Consider the following 25,516-nt stretch of genomic DNA (forward strand, 5'->3'; position numbering starts at 1 on the left):
GCAACCTGGGTGTGTGCCCCGAAGGGAATTGTATGGGAGGACGCGCCAACTGATTGAGCCACCCAGGCAGGGGCATATACTGGTAGATTTTTTTTTGTTCTTAATCACATCAGGCCTATTATTACAGAACACACAGCTCTTGAATTAAAAATTTTTTAAAAATCAAGGTCCATGGTAACTAAACGCAGTGTGCATCCTGGGATGTATCCCAGGACAGGAAAAGGACCGGCTGGCTGGGGGAACCTGGGGGCCCCAGCAGGAAAAGGAGTGCGCAGGAGGCAGGGTTAATGAGCGAAAGGAGCAGGTGCTAAGAGGAGGGAAAAAGACAACTGACAAATTTGAGTAAGGTCTGTTAACTAATAACAGTCTTGTATCAATAGTTTTGATAAGTGAACTACAGGTTAGGTTAGATGTTAACCTTTGGGGATGTGGGTTAAAGAGTATAGGGGAACTTTACACTATATTTGCAACTTATTCAAGACCTAAAGTGGCCGAAACCGGTTTGGCTCAGTGGATAGAGCATCGGCCTGCGGACTGAGGGGTCCCAGGTTCGATTCCGGTCAAGGGCATGTACCTGGGTTGCGGGCACTTCCCCAGTGGGGGATGTGCAGGAGGCAGCTGATCGATGTTTCTCTCTCATCGATGTTTCTGGCTCTCTATCTCTCTCCCTTCCTCTCTGTAAAAAATCAATAAAATCTATTTAAAAAAAAAAAAAAAAAAAAGACCTAAAGTGATTTCCGAGTCCTTATTGAGGTGTCCAATACACACCACAAAGTAATTCATAGAAAGCTTTGTGTAAATTGAATCATTCAAAATAGACTAAAATTGTACACAGTTTATTAATATAGGACTCTTAAGAAAGAAATTCTTTTGTTTGGTGGTTGATTTGTTTGTTTTTAATCCCCACTAGAGGATAGTTTTTTCCATTGCTTTTCAGAGAGAGTAGAAGGGAGGGTTGGGGGGCGGTGAAGAACATCAATGTGAGATAAATACATCTGCTGGTTGCCTCCCACAGGAGCCTTAACCAGGACGGGTAGGGAGCGAATCTGAAACCCAGGTATAGGTGCCCTTGATCAGGATTTGAACCTGTGACCCTTCGGTGTGCAGGCCGACACTCTAATCACTGAGTAACACTGGCCAGGGCAAGAGAGAGATTCTTAATTTATGATTCTGCAACCATCTGAAATTGCAAATTTGTACATGTGCATATTTTTCTGAGAAGCTGTTAGTTCAGGCTTTCAAGAGTCAGAACCCTCCCTCGTCCCCAAATATAAGAACAATTCATTGAACAGATCCTATGGTAACTTTCTGTATTTTCGTTTGCGTGAACAGCTGACTTGAATATGCTTATGACCTGCTTTTAAGTGGCCAAACCAGCACCCAGCACAGTGCCTCTTCATAGGAGATTCCCCATAAATATTTGGTAAATCCATACTATTTGCATACTTTGCTTTGAATTTTATTTTTACTCACAGCCCCCTGAAACGGGGGTCTTCTTCATCCATGGTGGTTCCTTGTCCTTCAAAATCCACGTTAAGGCTGTAATCCTCAGTACTGCCCAACAATCTCAATGCTCGCCCCCACTCTCCCAATCTCTAAGAGAAGCAATTCACATCTCTTCTTTCAGATCTTCAACACTCCCTTCCCTTGCCTAGCTCAGTTTATAACCTTGGTTCCTATTTCATTTGAAAAATAGAAGCAATCAAAAGAGACTTGCACTTGCCCTAGCTACTTTGGCTCAGTGGACAGAGCGTTGGCCTGCGGACTAAAGGGTCCCGGGTTCGATTCTGGTCAAGGGCACATGCCCTGGTTACAGGCTCAATCCCCAGTAGGGGGCATGCAGGAGGCAGCCGCTCAGTGATTCTCATCATCAAGGTTTCCATCTTCCTCTTCCTTCCTCTCTGAAATAAAAAAAAATATATTAAAAAAAAAAGAAACAAGCTCCCCCCACCTCCAAAAAAAGAAAGATTTTCACTTGAGTCCCCCCTCAAAATGTACCCACAATCCCCTAATCGGTATCTATTAAACGAATCACCAGGGCAGTGGATCCGCCCCTCCAGCCTAGTAAAGGACTCTGCTCCTGCAGTGACCTGCGCGCTCTCTCTCCCCTGCATATTCGGGCTTTCTTTCTACAGCGTACTGATATGTTTCCCTAGTTCTCATCTCTAAAAGAATCCTCTCAGATACCATTTTCCACTGTTCAGATTGTTAAAAATCAAATTTTGATAACGTGAGACTGGGGAAGATGTTGCTGGTAAGAGTATAAATTGATACGACTCTTATGGATGGCAATTAAGAAATATCTATCAGTATTGCAAAAGTATACCTTTAGCCAGCAATTCCATCCTGGGAGTTCATTTAGACCAGCAGTTCTCAACCTGTGGGTCGCGACCCCTTTGGCAGTCGAAGGACCCTTTCACAGGGGTCGCCTAAGAGCATCCTGCATATCAGATATTTACATTATGATTCATAACAGTAGCAACATTACAGTTATGAAGTAGCAACAAAAATAATTTTATGGTTGGGTCACAACATGAGGAACTGTATTTAAAGGGCCAGAAGGTTAAGAACCACTGATATAGACATACTTGCATGAATATATTATTCACTTTTTTAAAAAGCAAGGTGAAGAACATTATGTATTAGTTTCCTGTCTTTTGCATAAAATATATAAACAAATTTTTGCTTATATATGCATAAAGAAAATCACTGGAAAATATATATATAAAAATGTTTGCTTTTTATTGATTTTTTAGAGAGAGGAAGGGAGAGGGATAGAGAGTTAGAAACATCGATGAGAGAGAAACATCCATCAGCTGCCTCCTGCACACTCCCCACTGGGGATGTGCCTGCAACCAAGGTACATGCCCTTGACCAGAATCGAACCCGGGACCCTTGAGTCCACAGGCCGATGCTCTATCCACTGAGCCAAACCGGTTAGGGCTGGAAAAAATATGTATGAGAAATTTTTTAAAAGTTACTTTTGAAGGACAGATGAGAATCAGGGGACTTTTTATATAACTTAATATGTATAATTAAACATATATATATTTTTAGAGGAGGGAGAGAGAAACATTGATGTGAGAGCAAAACATTGATTGGCTGCCTCCTGCATGCCCTCTATCAGAGATTGAGCCCACAACCCAGACATGTACTCTGACTGGGAATCAAATTGGCAACCTTGTGATGTACAGGACAATGCCCAAGCAACTGAGCCACACCAGCCAGGGCCATATGTGCGGTTTTTAATCATCTGAAAATGTTAACCTATTCTGTTCCAAAAATACTGCTCTGTAATTTTGCATTTTTTGGTATTGTCATTGTCTCGTTTTGGTACCAAGGTTATATTGATCTAATACAACCAGTTAGGAAGTCCCCGCCTCCTCTATTTTCTGCAAGTTTCTGTAAATTGGTGTTTTTCTTCTTTAAATGTTTAATAGAATTCACCTGTGACACCATCCGGGCCCAGAGTTTGCTTTGTGGGAAGGTTTTCATAATGAATTCAATTTCCTTAGTAGATAGAGGGCTAAGGCAGGCAGCTTCTAATGGCTCCTGTCTCGATGAACAATTCATTGCCTCTCAGCTCCCAATTCACCCTTCTTGCTTTGCAGTAATGAGCAGAATTCCATTAAGCATCTGTGCTTTGCAGTGAGCACAGTGATAAGCTTTCTTAGTAGGCGGCATTGGAGGGGCAGCGGTCACTGATACGGCTTGAGGACATCCAATGGAGAGTTTCCCCAGCCATGCGGGTCCAATACATGTGGTCGCTTGATAAGCTTGCAGCCTGCCTGGCTCAGCAGTAATTTTTCCATGAACCTCTCCACAGGGAAATCGGTAGCCTGAGGATGGAGGGACAGCCTGGGGAGCGGAGGAAGAGCAGAAACGGAGGTTTGAACGTGTTCAGTGGGAGCTGTTTGTTAGAGATCCAATGGAGATAGATGTTTAATAGACTGTCCTACCTACACTGTCCGCAGCGCTGAGAATGACCACTCCCACCTGACGACAGCTCACCATCTGGTTGCATTGTATTCACTCTGGTTGTATTATTTCTCAGTATCTACATACACCTTTTATTTGCTTCTTGTCTGTCCCTCCAACTCTAAGTTTCACGAGGTGAGGAACTAGTTCACTCCTGCGTCCCTACTGCCTAGTACATAGTTCATTCTCAAAATTACTTGTTGAATGGGTCTCTGAAGGCGGCATGGCCCTGGACATTTGATGACGGATGTTTTTAATGCATTTGGGTGGAGACAGGCCCCCAGCCCTTCTACGTTCATTACGGCAGTGGTTCCCAAACCCTTCTGCACCTCTGGAGCTTCCAAAGGACTGAGGCCTGGCTCCACCCCTGGAGATTGTGATTTAATCGGTCTGGGGTGTGATCTGGGTTTGGGGGTTTTTAAAACATCCTGAGGTGATTGTAATGTGCAGGTTGGACCTAACATAAACTGATGAACAAAAAGAGATCCAGAGACAGAGAAGCATCGAACAGACCGTCAAACCTCAGAGGGAAGGCAGGGGAGGATGGGCCAGGGAGGGGTGGGGGAGAGTAAGGGATCAACCAAAGAACTTGTATGCATGTAAGTATAACCAATGAACACAGACAAGAGGGGGCTGAAGGCCTGGCTGGGGGGTGGGGGCAGGCTGGGAGAGGACAATGGGGGAAAGGGGACATATGTAATATTTTCAACAATAAGGAATTAAAAAAATGTAGCCTTTGCATGATCATTACTTTGGCTATCAACTATACAGGAAATAAAACCTTCCTGGAATTTCATTTCCTTCATTACGTTGCCTCTCTTTTGCCTGGATCAACAATCCATGGTTCTTCCTCTTCTTGCCGATTTCAGTCGTCAGTCCAGGGTTACGTTTCACAAATAACCGTATGTTCTCAGCAGTGAGGTCTGGGATTCTAAGCCAAATTTAATCCACAATAATGTGTAGATGTCTGATATGCTCACTACAGCAAATCCCATCAATTACTCTCTCCCTTTTTTCAAACCCATCTCTTTCCCTCCATCCTCACTTTGGTCATGCTCTACACTTACATTGACATGGCCTCCCTGCTGGTCTATCTCCAGCTTCAACTCACACCACTGCCAAAGGGATCTTCTAACACCCCAAGTTGTTCAGATCATCTAACTTCCAGGACTCCCTCGTGGTGTCTGTAGTATGATGTTCAAGGTCCTTCAGAGAGGGCCCTACCTACCTCATCTAGCTGTACGACCCTGGGCAAATTCTTTAAGGACTCTAACTCAGTTTCCTCATGTAAAATGATGGCAATGGTAATAGATTGTAATATACCTACAGCCCTTAAAACTGTGTCCGTAACATATTAAGTGCTCTGCCGGGAGCCGGTCTATGCTTGCTGTTTCAAGGGACATGGCACATATGGCATACTTTTCTTAATATGTTTGCTCACCTTCTTGGCACTATGTGTTTTAACCAAGGTCACCTCTGAGAAAGGTTGTTTCCCCAGGTAGGGGTTTTCCCCTGAAGTTAGGGAGGGAATAAAACCCCTCAACTAAGTGCCAGGCGGGTAATTAATCCCTTTAACTACGAACAATCATGCTTAAACTACATAATCTTTTCTCCCTGGAATGGAGATAAGAAACGCCCTAACCTTTGTAATAGAGATTGATAGGATTGAATCAACTGGTATAAATACAGTTGTAACAAGACAGAAACACTCAGAGCTTAGAAGAGAATTCAGAAGACAGAACCTACACGGAGCCTGGAGACAGAAGAACTTCACTGGAGAGAACATGGCAAGGGATCCTGGACTGAACCTGACTATAGAACATGGCAAGAGAACCTGACTAGAACCTGGTGACTGGACCTGGCTGGAGAGCCTGGACAGAACCTCGCTGGAGATCTGAAGCAGAACCTCTCTGGAGATCGAGACCAGAACTTGGCTGGAGATCCTGGCTAGGCTGCTGATCAACTGAACGCTGTCTCCGTGTCATTCCTTCTTCGCCGACTCCGTCCACACCTTTGGGGACCCCTGGACCTGCTGGGGTTGGACCCCGGCAGCGCTCTAAGAGGTTAGGTAAGCTATTCCTTAAACATTCCTTCCACAGTAACATTTATGGCTAAAATAGGTTACCACCACCACCGTACCACCTCCACCACCACTACTACCACCACCACCGTACCACCACCCCCTCTGGGAAGTAGAGCAAGGACAGACTGGAATCAGAATTCTCATTCCACTACTTTCTAGTTTTGAGGTCTTGGGTAAGTCAACTGCTCAAATATAAAAAAAGGAATCATAACTACAGTGAAGGGCTGTTTTCTCCTCTTATCTTTGCTTGGTGAAATATTATTCAGCCTTCAAAGTCTAGCCCAAGGTCATTTTTCAAAGTACCTTCTCCAGTTTACCACTGCTACCACCTGTCTCATGATTTCCCTTTTGGCGTTTCCCCACACCCTACACTGGAACACAGTTCACTGAGCTGGTTACTCAGATGGGTCTTTCCTTTTCGCACAGTGAGCGTCTAGAGAAAGGGCTCACAGTTCATTAACCTTTAACCTTAAAGACCAGTACAGACACGGGCTTCAAATATATCAGCCAAGTGAATGGATTAAACTAGTCAAGGCCCAGTGAAAATGGCCATTTTCTGAGATTCCACAGCACTGTCTTCACACTTCCACAATACATTGCTTTGTATTAATTATCTGTGTATTTTTCTCCACTAGAAGAAATATTGTGAGTTCAATACCTTGAACTGCTAGTATTATCTTTGTTCTCATCTCCCACTGAATAAATGACGTGACTGATCGAATTAAGGAATATTTCAACCTCTCTGGTCTATTCCTTTCTTTCAGATCCTTCCCAATGATGTATACATATATAAATCTCAACTTAAGAAGTATCTGAGAGTTTAGTTAAGCCAAAAAATATACCAAGGAAATCAAGATAACTCGAATGTATCAAAAACTTAATATTGACACTAAACAACTTTTAAGGTGGACAAATAATTTTATTTTGTGCATGCAAATACATGTCAAGTACTGCAAACTTTTTCCATCAATTTTCTCTCAAACACTGAAAATCATGATGCTCTATTCTGTGAACAGCCAAAGCTAATATCTCATCACTTCAGTCCTACAGAAAAAACACACAGAATTCACTCTTCGCTATTCACTACCATCACAACCCTCATTGTTCCATCTCTGCCCTCCCCCCATATACAGGCCTTATAAGTCCCAGCCTTCCCCCACTTAATCCTATTCCTATAGCACAAAGGGAAACATTACAATTTGGAAATTCAAATTGAAATAAATGGAATAGAATTTATTCCCATATATATTCCCCATTTCATTGTACAGAATTATTTTAAATTATAGTTTTAAATAGAAGCTGAGTATATGCCTTAAAAATGAGCATTAAATCCATCTTAGAGATGGTGCCTGCTTTTTACATGATGGGTGTACACCATCTTTAATTTCATTTACATTTCAATCGAACAATAGATTTGCAAAGAAAATGTCTAATACAGACGTAAAAATATTCACACTAGAGCTTCACAATCGGTTGTACAATTGACAAACAGGCCTCTTTTCCCAAACTTTCCAGCTAAGCAAATTTATAAAATGTAATCAATGCAACAAGAAAAACATTTCTCTTTCACTTCCAGGGAAAAGAATATGCAATAAACAGTATAAACGCAGACAGCAGTTGCTGTAAGCTAACCACGATACTCCCAAGTGGCTGTACAGTGGATATGTGCAGTACAAATAAAAGCCACATGTGTTGTATCACAACTACAGTATAATTGTTTGCCCAGCTAAGAGAATGCATGCACTTCCATGCCTTGGGTTATAAAGTGAGGCCTAATTCTTGACAGATCCATGGAATATATGCAAATGACCTTGTCTTTTGGCAGTACTAAGTGCAGCCAGTGTCTGTATTCCACTGGTTTGAAGATATTTTTAAATTTTTATATAAAACAAAAACCACAACTGCCAATTTTGGACTTGGGGGAATAACTGCTCTTGGAGTAAAAATAAGATCCACTCAAATGTAGAGTGCTCTGACCAGTGGCCTTGATACCTTGTATTCCCTCGCCAGCAAAGGGATACAAAGAAACCGCTAGTATAAAGGAGTAACTAGCATTTTTATTCAATTTATCCAGAAAACGGGATACTCCTTGAGCATATTAATTTTTGTTCTGCTTGCAGAAGGGGTTCTTATATAGGAGTTACAGTAAGTGATCCCATCAACACTCTTCATTCTCTAAAACACAAGACAAGTTCTTCCAGTTAACTAATACATAGTTGCAGTGTAACTTTCCCCTGTAATGACTAGTCACCAATACTGGTGACAGTCTGCTCAGAAAATGACTCAAAGAAACTAGGGAAGAAATATTCAGATTCAAAGTTGAAATCACATGCGGAATCTGATCATCACAAATTCCACCCATTAACAAGATAACCATGACTTTAACATCTAAAATGCAAAAAAAAAAAGAAAAAAGAAAAGAAAAACAAGTTAGATGGCTTTTAAAACAATGTTTTCAAATGTTTAAATGATCCCATTTTAAATTCCTACAAACTGCTGTGCATCCTGTAATTTTCTCAAGGTAGCATATAAAATTGGAATGTGCTTTATGTAACAGGGTGGGGCAAAAGGAAGTTTACAGTTGTTCACAGATTTCTATGAACAACTGTGAGCTTACTTTTGCCCCACTACTAAGAACTTAAAATTTGAGTGAAAGTGACTACATCCACACTAATGGAAATTTTCAGCCCTAGATTAGGTTTCTTTCATTCTCTTGTGAGAATAAATTGCTTCTATGAAAAAATCAGGGCCACTGACCCAATGAAGTACCTTCTCTTGGAAATACAATACACAACTTTCATGCACGACAGTGGTGTATCAGGTGGTATTGAAAGATGAAGTCACGGCAGCAAAGACAAGGAAATCTGCTTTGTTCAGAAATACATGTGTAACTTCCTCAGAATTTACAAAATGAAATTAAACAACAAAAGAGAACTACTGATGCTACATTCACAGTATCTAAATGAGGCACATGGACTTCGGAATGGGACTTAGAAATTGAAAAACAAAAACATAAACAGTGGACAAACAAAACCCAACAACAAAAACAAACAAAACACCATTTCCCACTTTCCAGACCTCAGACTACTGTTTTCTGATTACAGCATAGGTAACACAGGTAGTTTAGTCACCAATATTATAAATTTCTTCTCCGAATGCTTTATATCCTTTGATTTCTAACATACATACATCACATGTTGGTAAAAGGGTCAAATGGCAGGGATGGCCCCCAATTTTAAAAAGTCACATCTTATGTCTGATTTGTGTTTTTTCTTCTATGGCATCAGCAGGTACCATTTTGAAGAAGGATCAGATAAACTGAACTTTCTTCTAAAGTGGCAGAGAACCAATGTCTTTACTTCACATTAAACCCATGAGAAACAAGATGGCTACTACAGAAAGAACGCCATACAGAATAATCCCACACAGAAACAATTCCTATGTTGTTAGTGAGAATGAGAGTAAGTTTTTAAGAACAGGGAGTTATTGTTTTATGGGATCACCTGCTGCAAGACAAGCATTATTTTAATATTAATGTTCTGAGACATACCAATAAGGTTGGCAGGTATATAAAATACACTGATGCAAATGTAATTTCACTGGACAAGTAGGCAAACACCTAAGCAGTTTATCCCAACCCCCTCCAGAAGAGCACAACCACGTTTCAAAATCTTGATTTTAAAATTAAAAAGATATGGTTAAATACACAAGATCAATTTATGTAGTATATATCCACCCTCAGAGCGTGCTGAAGATGTTTTGCGTAGTTCTGTTGCACAGAGGGTTCTTTCCCTGAGGGCACATAAGGAGCTCTCGAACTGTTAATAGGTATCTATTTTGTAACAAAATAGCAATTTTTAAATCTTAAAAAAAAATACATTACCTTCAACATGGAAGATCTCACTATTTAAATATCCATGAAATAGACATTATGGTTTGCATATCCTTTTTGGAAACACAAACAGCAAATAAAGTACATTGGAAGCATTTCAAATGTAATAAGCGCATATTTATAGAAAGGTTCTGATATAAATTACATAACAATCATGTTCCTGTAATATCCTAGGCTAATTTATAACGTCAGAAATAAGTTAATGTAACATGGTTTAAAACTCTTGTTCCTATGCATTTCAGGTTACAGAGTGAAATAAATAAAATGTCTTTGTAGGGATAGGGAGCACTGGCCATGGCAAAAAAGTACAGTACTAATAACCGAAGGAAACTAAGTCAAGGCTACTGTGCTGTTATGTTACAAACATCTTCATACAGTTGAGTATTAAATAAATGTGTAAGATCTTCCATACTGACACCAGAATATCAAAACTACCCCTTTGTTTCTCAGGTATATTTACAACTTATCAGTCACCTTATGAGCATGTTCATTAAGACAGGTATCAAACACCAGTATTTACTCATTCTGATCAAGAAATTTCAGGGAAATGTGAACCCTCCCGCCCCTGGAAATGCGCACAAAACTTTTTATCAAAATCTTATCTGATACAATGCTGTGGTTTTGTAAAACAACTAAATAGCTCAGACGACCAATAACATGATCCTGTTTAAGCATTTTGCTAGCAGGAAAAGCCCTTACATACAGTACACCTGGTGAAAGATCAGCTTGGCTTAAAATATTCCAGTACAATTTTCAGAGTAAACAACTTCACAGAAGTTAATTAAAAAAATAGTAATAAAAGTCAAACTAATCTTAAAGAAATGGGGAAAAACAAACCATAGGTAAGATCACCAGGAAGGAATGCCCAGCTTTTGCTTTCACATGTTGACTGAAATTTAGGTTTCAATAAAATACCTCCAAAAAATCTGGGGTATGCCTAGTTGAATATACTGCATACTTTCAGATGCCAAGTCAAAACACTTTCAGTCACATGTTAGCAGGGCAGAAATTATTCATGTTTTTAAGTATGAATAAAGGTTAGCCAATGTTCTATTATTACATGGTTCATAGTCTTATCAACCTAACAGTAAAAAAAAACAAAAGGGAAAATTAAACCCCAACATCAAGTAACAATAAACAATATTTAACCAAGATAATGCAATGAACATCCAAAATAATTAGTTTAAATTAAAAACCCAGCAATACCATCTTGTTAGTCAGTGCAAACGCTACATACAGGGTTTTCTCAAGAAAGCTGAAAGCACCTGATTCTTTTGCCAAGTCATCAGAATCAATAATGTACAGGCTTAAATCTGCATTTTAAAAAACTGCCATTACATTAGTGCATAATTTATCAAAATTGTAAAAACGATTCTGCATAACTTAGGAGAATTTAATATCTAGTACATCAGCTGAAAGACTTAGGCACTTGGTTATATATTTAATTACTTCAACAAGTAGCCTGTGTATAAATATTAACAAAGCAGAAACTATTATTGAAAAATGGAAAATTAAAAAAAATTTAAATGCTACAGATAAAAGCACTGCACCACAATCCTACATATAATGCAGTAAAGAAAGCTAGTATATAACCCTGCAAAATTCTATGGTAAGAACATCTAACTCCACTCTTCAAAGTAAAAAACAAACAAAAAAAAATTCATGCAAAGTCCCATGAAAAAGATAAATAAAGCAGCTGGAATGAGATGGAAATTTCTCTTAGTGAAACATAAAATAGAAATAAATAAGTTAATTAAGTCTACTTTCACTAGATGTATCATTGTAGGATCCTGCTAGTTTAATAACTGAGTTGTTAATTTTCTATAGAAGCCATTTAAAATAGGAAATGGCTCAGTTACTGCACCGGATTGCTACAAACTCATAAAAAGCTGCTTGAAGCTTAAGTTAAATGTCCAAATTCCAATCACTTCTGGAAAGTGAACATGTTACACCCTAGTAAATTTTCTTTTTTTCTTTTTTCATAATGCTAATGCAAGAGGGCTTGAAGTATCAAAGAGTCCACAGGAACTGGATGCCCCCAGTAATATCTTTTTTTTAAAAAAAATATACATTATATAATATATATTATATATATAAAAAGCTAGTGTAAATGCTTCCATGGTATGGTCACAAATTTGAAAGATGAATCTCCTTTCAGCTGTTAATCATCTTCCCATTTGCAACAACAGGTTTTAAAAAGTCATTTTTATCTTCAGACATAACGTGAGTTTTCAGAATGAGGTTGCCAACGCTGACAGATGTGGTGATGGGGAGGCAACTTGCATTGCTAATGGACACTGGAAGTGGCTGGCTAAAGCAAGCCGTTACCGGCAGAATTGTTTTTTGCTCCTCCCTGAGAAAAAAAAATAAATGACATTGAAAACAAATTAGCTTTAAGTGAAAAATTAATACATATGTGAAAAGTTATACCAAACTTCGAAGGCATGTCTTTAATACTAAAAAGTATCAGAGATCACTAAAAATGTTCTATTATTCCAATAACAAAAATACTGGGTAATTTCAGGCTAACAAACTATCAGGTTTAAGATTAGCCCATATTTTTTACAGTAATTATACACAGCGGCAATATTACAACCAAGTTCTCGTACCAAGATTTTTAAAAAGGGAAACCCTTCATATAGGTTTTAACTCTCCGTTTTGTAGTTTATAAGATTGGCTATCAGACTGAGGAGTATAACCTGATGCTAGAGCACAAAGACTAATTTTTACCCCCCAAAAAAGTAAATTTCAGGCTACTAAAATGGACTACTTTGTTAGTTCAAATTTAGTTATTCTCTCTTAAAAATCTAGACTGACCAAAATCATTGCCCATTACATAAGATCTTCCCCTCACAGGATAAAAAAGTGCCAAAAATGAATTAAACACCGCATCTATTTCACTTTAAATATTCAAGGTTATGAATTTTCTGTCTAACACTCACAGAATCACATGGTCTTCACCTAAACTCTGTCTCTTCTGCTCCAGTGGCTCCTTTTGGTGCGGTTGGACTGGATGTCCATTTTCCACTGCAGTTCCATTCAGCAACTGATCATTTTGAGAACTGATACCAAGTTGTATATCCAGGATCTCCTAAGAAAATAAAGTGTTAATCCTTCAGTATAAGTATTTTATTTTAGTTGCCAATGGAATAAAGCCTCCTAAACATCTACCTGTGTTACTTACTTCAATTTGTTCACTCTGTCCATCAGGTTCATCAGTGTCAAGTGCCGATAGTTCTAATTCAATATCCCTATCAGGCTTAGTATCAGTTGCATCTTCTGTATAATCACTCTGTAATGTAAAAAAAAATAACGATTTTATACCTGTGGAAACGGGGGCTTCCCTTTTAAATTTAAGTGGGAATCCCAATGATTGATCTAAAAAATTATTTAAGAAATCTGGGACCACAATTTTATTGCTACTATTAAGTTTTAAAAGCAAGCATGTAAGAAAAAGGCACACTAAAATGCACTAAGTAAGGACATAAAGCTATGCACAGCAACAGCAAACAACAAATCCATTTAAACATGAAGCTGGTAGGCTCACTTTCTTTACCTCTCCACTTCTCAATTCAATTTCCTTGCTTAGTAGATTTAAGGTAAGGTGACGGCCTTCATCCAGGGAATTCCACTTCTGTTGCATGGCCAGAGCATTGGCCTCCCTCTGAAGAAGCAATGAGTTACTCTTGGCCTAGACGGGGGTGAAAAGTAAAGTTAGCTTCCAACCACCATTCTATTTTTTAAAAAGTCAAAGCTGAGTGACACAGAACCTACCTGCTGAAGTTCAATGCTTAAAAGGTCTCCAGTACTGGAATGCTTTCTATGACAAGATAAATCAGTAACAATGAATCTGTCCCTTTAAAGAGAAACATGTTTATTGTAATAAAAGTGAAATAAGTGAAGCAGCTAAAGCAGTAATAACTATATTCTACATATGTTTTATGTAACAGATCAATCCTGAAAATTTCAGTCATCATTCCAAATGTAAAAGTAAATATTTTTTCAGAAATTTGTTACATAGTTAAAACTAGCAAAGCACATTTTATGAATAATTGGGGATAGAATCTGTACTCTGAGAATATATACAAGTCTGAGAATAGAAAATCCTAAAGAATTAAGAGTAACCTTACCGTTCGATATAGTGTGCTGATGATGTGGACTCACTACCATAAGAACTCCACCTTGAATCAACAGCATTGACATAAGGGACATAATCTACAGAAATGCAGAAAGAAACAATGACCAGAAAAGTGAAAAATCAGTATGTACATGTGAATACTTTTTTAAAAAAAGATTTACTAGGGGGGGGAGGAGGAGGTTGGGGGTTAATGGGGGGAATGAGGACACATTTGTAATACCTTAATAATAATAATAATAAAAAAAGATTTACTTATTATTTTTAATATGTTTTTATTGATTTCAGAGAGGAAGGGAGAGATAGAAATATCAATGATGAGAGAGAATCATTGATTGACTGCCTCTGCACGCCTGTGACTGGGGATCAAGACTGCAACCCAGGCATGTGCCCTTGACCGGAATCGAACCTAGGACCCTTCAATCAGCAGGCCGACGCTCTATCCACTGAGCCAAACTGGTTAGGGCATGAATGGGATACTTTTCAAAAGATCCATATTTTATCCAACGAGCCATGTTCTCCTGGCTAAACCATTTAATTCTGAGTTGTTAAATTGAGGATTAAAAAAAAAATGCTAAAGATAACAACAAAACAAAACAACCGCTAAAGAAAACTTTATCCTTTGCAACAGCATGGATGGACCTGCAGAACATTATGCTAAGTGAAATAGGCCAGTTAGAGAAAGACAAGTACCATATGTGGAATTTAATGAACAAACTGAGCTACCAAGCAAAATAGAGACAGACTCATAAATAAAGAGCAGGCAGACAGCCTGGGGGATGGGAGATAGGAGGAACTGAGATGGAAAAAAAAAAGAGAGAGAGAGAGACAGAGAGAAAGCTCATGGACATAGACAAAGCTCATGGACACAGACAACAGTGTGGTAACTGTGGGGTGGGGGGTGGGAGTGGAGGTGAAAGCGGGCATAGAGATGATAGATAAATGGTGATGGGAAAAATAAATAAATAAATAAATAAATAAATAAATAAATAAATAAAATTTCAAAAAACAGGGCTGCCCTAGCTGGTTTGGCTCAGTGGATAGAGCGTCGGCCTGCAGACTGAAGTTCTGCAGCCTGGGTTCAATTCTGATCAAGGGCACATGCCCGGGTTGCCAACTAGATCCCTAGGGTGGGGGTAGGGGGGGTGCAGGCGACAGCTGATCAATGATTTTCTCTCATCATTGATGTTTCTATCTCTCTCTCCCTTCCTCTCTGAAATCAATAAAAATATATTAAAACAAAACAACAACAACAAAAACACTGTGCTAGAGTACATCAGGTGAGGTATTAGTTAAATGGTTTACCTGATATGCTGATGGGTTTAGTCGCACTTCCTTGGGAAGCAGTGGCCTGGACAGGATCCGTGGTATGGTAACCTGTACGGGAAGATCTGGAAATTGCACCCCATTTTGAGATGATAGGTCCATCACTAAAAGGAATTATTGGGTCTTCTTCTTTTGTTCTTCTCTGAGTTTCAAATAAATGTACTCTTCTCTTAACATCTCCACTGTCTAGGTCCTGCATAAACCAAAGAAAATCAGTAATAGGATTATTGGCAATTACTTCAGCTAGTATTACAAGCACATGCTTTCAGAAGACATATAATTAAGTTTTCTGCTAAATTCAACACTAGCTGTAGATCTCAATGACAATCCAACATCTATTTTAAAACATCAAACTGGGCTCAAATAATTTAAACATTAAATTCAATTCAGTTCAGACTTATAGCAACAATGAAGATGGAAGTATTCAAACATTCTAAAACCTGAGTCAACATGCGTAATAGCCTCCCAGCCCCTGGAATCATACCATTAACACAGCATTTGAATTAGCAATCACATCTCTGGGCTCTGAATCAATGACATTTATACAGGAGCCTATGGTGCCACAAGACCAGGGAGAATAATGGGAAAGATGGTCTTCTTCAAATTTTGTCCCACTCACACTGTCAGAGAGCTGATTAAAAAATAGAAAAAGGCACAGCCAATTAGTAAAAAAACCTTAAATTTATACACTTGTAACTATTAAGCAACTACTATAGAATACAGAGGACTTCATAGTGAATAATTAAAACTTCAGTGACTAAAAAAACTGTCATAAATAACACATAGTATTTTTACTAGTTGTCTTTATATTATTTAGTAATAGAAAATAGAATGTCTTCTCCTTTTACTTTATCTTTAAGTGCTCATTAGGAATCCCTGACTGATACTATTAAAACCAATCAACAAATCATTTATAGCATGCCTCTCACATGGTATAAGGTGCTCCAGAAAAGAAAAAAAAAAAAGGAAACAAACATACACATAGATTACAGTCCATGTCCTAAAGTAGTTTATCATTTGGAGAAAAGAATAAGGAAATAAGGAAACATAACTGATAAACCAAACAGTATTAAATAAAGAACAAAAATAATGCAAACAAGGCTCTGGATCAAGAAGGGGAAGTGGATAAATTTTAGAGAGACTATAAGGATAACTGTAGAACAAGAATACTAAAGTTGAAAGAATCATTAAATCTAGTTTACTAATTAGATAGATAAGAAACTCAAGGCCAAAAAGATTAAATTACTTATCCCAAGTCATATTACTAATAGCAGATCTGAGTCTCAGGGAAATACTTTCAAAAGCATAGTATAAAAAATGTAAATCCAGTTTTCTATTATTAAGCAAGTGGCAAATCTATCACTCTGTTTTCAAGATATTTACCTGGTCTTAAGAAGCCTAAGTTTGGCCCTAACCGGTTTGGCTCAATGAATAGAGCGTCAGCCTGCGGACTCAAGGGTCTCAGGTTCGATTCCGATAAAGGGCATGTACCTTGGTTGCGAGCACATACCCAGTAGGGAGTGTGCAGGAGGCAGCTGATCGATGTTTCTAACTCTCTATCCCTTTCCCTTCCTAACTGTAAAAAATCAATAAAATGAAAAATTGAATAAAAGGTTGAAAAAAAAAAATCAATAAAATATATTAAAAAAAGAAAAGAAGTCTAAGTTTGATGAAAAAAATTTGGATCTAGTTTTAAAATTCAGTAGTTTATTGCAATATCCATGGATGGGCCCTGGCTGGGTCGCTCAGTTGCTTAGAGCATCGTTCCGATACACCAAGGTTGCAGGTTTGATCCCCAGATAGAGCACATACAAGAATCAACCAATGAATGCATAAAATAGATGGGTCAATTAATCTCTGTTTCTCGCTCTCCTTCCCTCTCTAAAATCAATAAATACATTTTTTTAAAGCTAAAAAAAGAAATGTTCATGGATGAAAATATTTGATGTCTAGGATTATTTCAAAATAATCCATTCGGAAGAGGGGGTTCAAATAAGGTTCACTGAGTTGGTAACTGTGGAATCCAGGTGAGGGCACACGGGGTTTATTATATATTCTCTCTACTTTTGTTTAAAAGTTTTCATAAGGAAGGGACTCAAAAAACTTTTTATATTAGAAACTCTAGGGATGGAGAATAAACTAGAGGAGTTTTTAAAAAATGGTGTGTTTAAATATAGTAGTACTAAAAACACCAGAGTACATTGAAATGATCCTGGTTTAAAAACTTGTTTTGCGATGGCAAGAACAATAATTTACAGTGATGTAAAACACCATGAATAATACAGTAGGCATTTCTGCACCTTTTGTAAAGTAGGGAAGAAATATCTCAGGTAAACCAAGATTCAAATCTCAGCTACTTATAGACTGAATTTATTAGTTGGGCAAATTACTTAACTTCTCTGGGTAGGATTCCTAACCTGCACAATATGGATAGCATCTACCTTCTAAGGTTTTTGTGAGAATTAAATAACATTATGTAAATGCTTAGTACAGTGTCTGGCACAAGTAGGTGCTCAATAAATGGCAGATATAAATGCTATTATTAACAAAAACCATAAAAAATAATGAGAACTATATTGCTGAAAAGATTTTGAATTCTTGGTGAAAAAGGGACTGTGTCCTAAAGGTCTTCAGTGTCTCATAAAATCTATCGATAATGCTTACAAATTTAACGTGTTGAACTAAATTCAGCTGCGAACCAAACCACTGCAAAATAGCCACCATAGCTAAGCCCGGATTGAACGAGTGCTCTGAAGTCAGTTGTTTGACCTATCCCTGCATCAAGTGATTGAAACCTTGCTTACGTCAGTGCGAAAGTCTACACTGAACAGAGGAGAAGGTGGTGTTGGAGACTGTGTTGCCACAGGAAGAGCTGGAGAGACAAGAGGTGCTTTCTGAGTGTGGTACTGTGCCCACTGTTCTGGCTTTCTTCTTATCTGCTCCTCGCAACTGGTCTTCAAATGACCACAAGGATCCTAAGGGGGGGGGATAAAAGAAACAATCTTAATCATGTAGGGAGCAGTAAATAAATTTAATTATATTCTGTGGAGATAAAGTAAACAATTTATTATATATTTGGGACAAAAAATACAATAGGGAAATCATCCTAGCCTATTCTTTACACAATTAAATGAAAGGGTCAAGGTATATTAAAAATCTGAGCACTCACTTTTGGGGTTTTGGAAAGTCATTTGTATGAATGTGGGGACACTGAAAATAAACCCTATTCCTATATATTGAAGATTTCTTTTTATCTTCCCATCAGTTTCCTATCCAAACAACAGTTACTGAGCATGAATATGTATCAGGTCCAGTTCTAAGAGCTTTGTTTTTCTGATTTAATCCTCACAACAGCCTTATGAGGTAAGTATTACTATTATTTCCATCAAACAGATGAAAAAACTAACATAGAGAAGTCAAGTAACTTCCATACGTCACACAGTAAGTGGAGGAGCGAGGATATATACCTGGGTGGTTTGACACCAGACATTGGGTTCTTAGCCATTACACTACAGCAGCACTCCTATTTCCATCATCACTTACTCTTGGTAAAGGCACAGTTGTCCTTGGTTCACTTGGCTGCTGACAAGCCACTGAATAATACCCATCTAAGGAGTTAAATCTTTCTCGCAAAGACGTCTGATAGACAGACGAGTGCATCACATCCATAGGAGGTAAAGAATTGCTTCTAATAATGTCATCTCGTTGGTACATAGGTGGACGCCAGATGCGCCTACTGTCGTACACAGGAGCATACATTCCAGAAGGTACTGGAGGAACTGGTCCATATGGCTGCGGAGGAGGAGGTTGGTAAGGAGAATTCATTCGATCTCGAGGGGAAAATGTACTGTAATGATCGGCATATGGCATGGAGGCAGGTGGGAGGGAGGACTCTGGAACATTATTGGACCTCACAAAGCGAGGAACACAGGGAGTCACACCAGCTGGTACCGTTGGAGGTGGTGGGTAGTATCCTTAAAAATTGGAAAGAGGAATATTTAATGTAATCTTAGTAAAATTCAACATTTTATAATGGTTTAAGTCTAAAGCAATCTTTAATGTGGGAAAATAAAATAAGCTTTGACCTTATTTTAGTTACCCCTGCTTTTGACCTTATTTTAGTTACCCCTGCTTTTGAAAGAAGCTATACCCTCTCAAGACACCACTATATGAAAATCATTAACATTCATTATTTTGTTCTCTAAAAACACATGATACAGCTATTAACAGATGGTTGGTACATTTCCTTCTAGGGCATCTATTCCCACAGGTTTTGAATTAAGTAATTATAATTACATCTTCGATTCTTAACCTTGTTGGGAGCCGAGGTTAAAACCTTTTTCAAAATCTATATAAGTTGTGTGTTGTCTTTCCAAAATTACACCTAAATATATAAACCAAACATTTTGTATATCATTTCAGGGCATTTACAGAACTCCTTGAAGCTCTTCTATGGACCCTATATTTAGTTCATAAGAATGACAACTCTAAAACTATTTGTATGTAGAATTATATATTCTTAGGGCAAAAAAGAAATTTAGGGGTCATGAAGTCCAAAGGATTATTTTTTAAGTGCAAATATTCTAGATAGACATAAATTATTAACTTACTTATCTAAGGGCAACAAATGTTATATTACAGTTTCTTTTTTTCTTAGAACTGTCTAAAATTACTTACCTGTCTGTGGGTACTGTGGGACTTCAAAGGGTATCTGAGTTCTTGGATCTTGAAAATACTGAATGTTTTCAGAATGCTGAGGATATACTGGTACTCTAGTTATAAATGGGCTGGATTTTGGAGGCACAGAATTCAGTTCTGTTCCAACATTAGAGGGCCCAGCTGAGGTAGCTGCTACACTGCTTACAGGAGTCTTGGGTGGAGAACCAATTTTACTGGAGAGAAAATTTAACAAAAAGCAAATGATGAATCACTGTCTATGATTCTTAAGTCTTCCTCAGTAGGCATTTTTTGTAATTATATAGCAAAACAACTAATAGAAAGATACTTTAGGAATTTCCATAGTAACAACTAAGAAAATGAACTTCATTGCCACCTAACATTGCTAACTAACAGCAGCATCGTGACAGATCTCTGATAAGAACAAAAAGAAATACAAACAAATCCCAGGCACTAATGTGACCCATCAGTCTCTTTCACTTGCCTTTGAACAAAAATTTTTCCTATTGAAAAAATTTAAAAATTCCTTTTTCAGTAAGTTCTCAACAGAAACAACATAGTCTACCAGTAGTATTCTTAGGGACAAAGAAGACAGACATGAAAAGGGTTGTTCTGTTAAGAGTTAGCTTAGCTGAAATATAAACACACAGAGGAACAGCCATTTTGTTAACTGCTATCTCTCCAGGACTTAGAACAGTTCCTGGCACACAGAAGGCACTAAATAAACATTTGTTGGACAAATGAAATCGTTCTTGCCATGTAGTAAATATCTGTTGGATGAGCAAAACTCCAATGAAATATCTACTCATTAAATTAACACAACATACGCAAACCTTTTATCTTAAAAAACAACAACAACCCCACAAAGGATTTTCTTTGTTGAGTCACCAAGCAATCAGCTCCACAGGACCTCATCATGGCTTTTAACCCTACCAGACCGCTGTACTGATTTTTCGGTAATTTTCTCACAAAGGTGAAATATTGGCGCTAGATGAAAGGTAGATGAAAGGTAGACCTATTTTCTACAATGTCTCCAAGTTCCATCTTATTCTAACCACTTGTTTGCATGTAACTAACATTTTTCTATATCATGTTGGTTTTTTCTCTTTAATGCTCAGGAGCTCAGGTATAGGGGACAGTTAGGTTCAGAGCCTCAGGTCTGGTAGGATTAAGAAGTCAAAGTTTTAGCCCTGACAGGTTGCAGGTTTAGCCCTCAGGTCAGGGCACATACAAGAATCAACCAATGAATGCATAAATATGTGGAACAACAAATCGAAGTCTCTCTATCTCTTTTCTTCCCCCTCTCTAAAGTCAATAAATATAAATTTAAAATGTAAAAATTTAAAAAGTCAAACTTTTCCCAGATAAGACAAAGCTAAAAGTGCACCACCACCACCACCAAACCAGTATTAGGAGAAATGTTAAAGGGACTTACTTTAAGAATAGAAGAAAAAAAGATTTAAAAAATCCTATATAATAAAAGGGTAATATGCAAATAGACCGAACTGCGGAATGACTGATTGCTATGACGCACACTGACTACCAGGGGGCAGATGCTCAATGCAGGAGCTGCCCCCTGGTGGTCAGTGTGCTCCAACAGGGGGAGCGCTGCTCAGCCAGAAGCTGGGTTGACGGCTGGCGAGCATAGAGCCTCTCCCACCTCCACAGCAGTGCTAAGCAGCAGCGAGGCCCCCGGACTGCGAGAGGGCACAAGCTGTCTCCCCCCGAGTGCACGAATTTCATGCACTAGGCCTCTAATATGAATAATAAAATGGCAATAGCTACACATCTAGCAACAATTACCTTAAGTGTAAATGGATTAAATGCTCCAACCAAAAGACACAGGGTGGCTAAATGAATAAGAAAATAAGACCCTTCATATGTTTTCTACAAGAGACTCACTTCAGTTGGAAAGGCACACACAGACTGAAAGTAGAGGGATGGAGAAAGATAGTTCATAAAAATAAAAACAAACAAAAGCTAGGGTAGTAATACTTATACTAGACAAAACAGAATTTAAAACAAAGGCTACAAGAGACAAAGAAGGACCCAGCAATTCCACTCTGGGTATTTACCCAAAGAAATCCAAACACTAATTAGAAAAGACATATGCACCTGTATGTTCATTGCAGCATTATTTATAACAGCCAAGATATGGAAGCAACCTAAGTGCCCCTCAATAGATGAATGAAGAAGAAGTGGTACATATATACAATGGAATATTACTCAGTTAAAAAAAAAAAAAGAATGAAATCTTGCCATCTGCAGCAACATGGATGGACCCAGAGGGTATTATGTATGCTAAGTAAAATAAGTCAGAAAAAGACAAATACCATATGATTTTACTTATATTTGGAACCTAAAAAAAGCAAAAATAAATGAACAAACAAAACAGAAGCAAACTCATAGATACAGAGAACATTTTGATGCTTGCCAAATGGAAGGGGAATTGGGGTGATGGATAAAAAGGGGAAGGGATTAAGAAGTATAAATTGGTAGTTACGAAATAGTCACGAGCATGTAAAGTATATCATCTATATATATAAAAGCCTAAGCCGCTGTTAGGACTGGACGACCGGCCACTATGATGTGACCTGACCACCAGGGGGCAGATGTTCAACGCAGGAGCTGCCCCTGGTGGTCAGTGCACTCCCACAGCCAACCTTCCGCGGTCCCTCCCCCTGGCCAGTCTGCCCCGATTGGCCCTGATTGCCAGCCAGGCCAAGAGACCCCACCTGTACATGAATTAATGCACCGGGCCTCTAGTAGGAAATAAAGTCAATAATATTATAATATTGAATGGTGAAAGATGGGGGGAATCACTTTGTAAATTATATAAATATCTAATCACTATGTTGTACACTTGAATCTAATATAATATTGTATATCAACTGTAACTGAAAAATTAAAACATTATGAAAATAAAAGCCAAACTTTAGCAGAGCTTGACATGTGGTGACTCAAGGAAATGATCTTATTAATGATACAGAAATTCAATATGCTGTATCTCAACTAAATTAGAAGGGTTTTCTCAAACTAGAGAAGCCCCTTTAAAGCTGGAGTAGCAACAACAAGGAGAATGTGCTGCCTTTAAGTCCAGTAAATGTTTACTTCTATGTGTAATTGGGTATTAAAATGTAGGAAATAAAGAACAGTGGGGTAATATTTGATAGAAATATACCGACTTATTGAGTTCAAAGATGTTTTAGAGCTATATTTAGTCTTTGAAGTAAAATAATAAAGGCAACAAAGGAAATGATGAGAATTTCCTTATAACAAATAACACTTACTGAGCAATTATTGAGAGCACTCTAGGCAATATGTTAAATGTTTTTACAAAGATTATCTGATCCTTTCATATCAAAATGTTATATACTGTAAATATGGGTCAGTACTTTGAGATGAAAAATTCTTAGATGTATCAAGAAAAAGACATCAAAATCCATGACAAGGTTCATGGGCTCAAGAAATCCTGCAAGCTGCCCCAACAATTCAGACTTAAGGAAAAAACCAACTTTCAGTCAGACAGCTAGATGGCTATAGCTGTGGATGACTTTCAGGATTCTAGGCCCTCCTTTGCTGCAGCCCCTCTCATACAGACATGCTCTTAGCTGTGCCCCTTCTACTGATGAAGCCACTCCTTCCTAACTATCCATATTTTTGGAACCAGCTCATTGTCTTAACATCTGAGAATCCTTTTACAGTGACTCCCTGCAGAATCAGTTACTCTTTTTTTAATGTCCAAAAACACTTGGAACACAATTCCATTACAGTACCTTTCACAATATATTATATATTACATCTGTCTCTTAAACTACACGAGAAGACCGTTAGAGGCAGGAAGTATATCCAGTTCATTATCATTACTACACTAGCTGGCCTGGTGTTTGGCACATAGAAGACCCATAATTCTTGATTGAATAAATATATGATTTACTTATTTGTATTAATTTATTTTAAAAGTTTCCTCCTGGTCCATCATATTTAAAATGAGATATAATTTACCCTTTAAAAGTATGCACTTGCCCTAGCCGGTTTGGCTCGGTGGATAGAGCGTCGGCCTGCGGACTCAAGGGTCCCAGGTTCGATTCCGGTCAAGGGCATGTACCTTGGTTGCGGGCACATCCCCAGTGGGGGGTGTGCAGGAGGCGGCTGATCGATGTTTCTCTCTCATCGATGTTTCTAACTCTCTCTCTCCCTTCCTCTCTGTAAAAAATCAATAAAATATATTTAAAAAAAAAAAGTATGCACTTAAGTGATTTCTGGTATATTCACAATATACAACTATTAGCATTATCTATTTTTGAAACATTTTCATCAACCCCAAGAGAAATCTGTACTCATTAGTATTCACTCCCCATTCCCTTTTTCCCTAGCCCTAGCCCCTAGGAACCACTAATCTACATTCTGTCTATATAGATTTGCCTATTCTGGACATTCAAATAAATGGAAATATACACTATGTGGCCTTTTGTATGTAGCTCCAATGTTGCTTCATTTATGTAAATGCTGTCTTCAAAACTATATCATCTTGTTTTTACAAGACAGAGATATCTTATACATCTCATGTATTTTCAAGAGTGCCAAGAACAGAATTCAGAATGAGTGCGCAAGTAACATTTGCTAACTAGACAATGTTCTCTGATATATATAATTTCTGAAATCTCCCCGAGGTAAGAGTATAATGATCGTTTAATAAACAAATTCCCCTATGACATGCTAACTGCAGAAATAAAAAATATAAATGCTTACTTACCCATCATTTATTATATGAAATCACCAGCAGTTTACTGTGTGCCTAGCATAAACCTAGCGTAAAGTTTTTTTCCTAGAAGGTATATACTAGATACTGACACACTAGATATGGGTGACAAAATCTGAACATGCTTTAACTTGGATTTTAAAATAAAAGAACAACAAAGCATGAAATTTTAGAGGTGGAACTTTTCAGATCATCTGGAAGTTTTAAAATTTTTTCTTAAAGCACCAAAACCCCTTTGCCAAATTAAATCTTATGCTGAAATCCAACAATAATGGAGGCAATAATAATGATAATAATGACAGATATTTATTAAATGCTACGTGGCAGGTGTTGTTCAAAGCACACTGCAGTATTAAGTCATTTTATCTTCACAATAGTAGTAGGTACTATTATTATACTAATTCTATAGATGAGTAAACTGAGGAAAACAGATTAAGTAACAGCCAGAATTTGAACCCAGAGAGTTTGGCTCCAAAGATTTCCCTCTTAATTTCTATACACCATTACAGAATATAGATTAGAACTGTTCTCATTAAAGCAGGAGCTGGAAGCTCAAGCCTCTCACCTGCTTAGGTTTCTACTTAATTCCTTTCTGGCACCTCTATGGACTCAACCCTCAAGTTTAAGGAAAGAAGGTGTGAAAAAACATAATTGTGGTCCAAC

The 25,516-nt window shown here is 38.0% G+C and overlaps 1 protein-coding gene across 5 annotated transcripts in view; it reads right to left on the reverse strand.

The window, feature by feature from the left end:
* Positions 1-6,959: 6,959 nt before the first annotated feature.
* Positions 6,960-25,516, reverse strand: part of RC3H2 (ring finger and CCCH-type domains 2) — a 43,664-nt gene continuing 25,107 nt past the window's right edge. For 2 of the 5 annotated variants that reach the window (XM_059657930.1, XM_059657925.1), the window contains 11 exons: positions 20,092-20,306; positions 18,958-19,388; positions 18,219-18,389; positions 15,899-16,045; positions 15,394-15,607; positions 14,084-14,168; positions 13,728-13,809; positions 13,510-13,644; positions 13,138-13,245; positions 12,896-13,044; positions 6,960-12,306 (listed from right to left, as the gene is read on the reverse strand). In XM_059657930.1, coding sequence (XP_059513913.1) covers positions 12,108-12,306; positions 12,896-13,044; positions 13,138-13,245; positions 13,510-13,644; positions 13,728-13,809; positions 14,084-14,168; positions 15,394-15,607; positions 15,899-16,045; positions 18,219-18,389; positions 18,958-19,388; positions 20,092-20,306 — 1,936 coding nt within the window. In that variant the 3' untranslated portion in view covers positions 6,960-12,107. The remainder of the gene's footprint in view (positions 12,307-12,895; positions 13,045-13,137; positions 13,246-13,509; positions 13,645-13,727; positions 13,810-14,083; positions 14,169-15,393; positions 15,608-15,898; positions 16,046-18,218; positions 18,390-18,957; positions 19,389-20,091; positions 20,307-25,516) is intronic. The other 3 variants (XM_059657926.1, XM_059657929.1, XM_059657928.1) reach the window with 3 other exon arrangements.

The sequence above is a fragment of the Myotis daubentonii genome, chromosome 11 (assembly GCF_963259705.1).
Source record: "Myotis daubentonii chromosome 11, mMyoDau2.1, whole genome shotgun sequence".
Taxonomy (NCBI): domain Eukaryota; kingdom Metazoa; phylum Chordata; class Mammalia; order Chiroptera; family Vespertilionidae; genus Myotis; species Myotis daubentonii.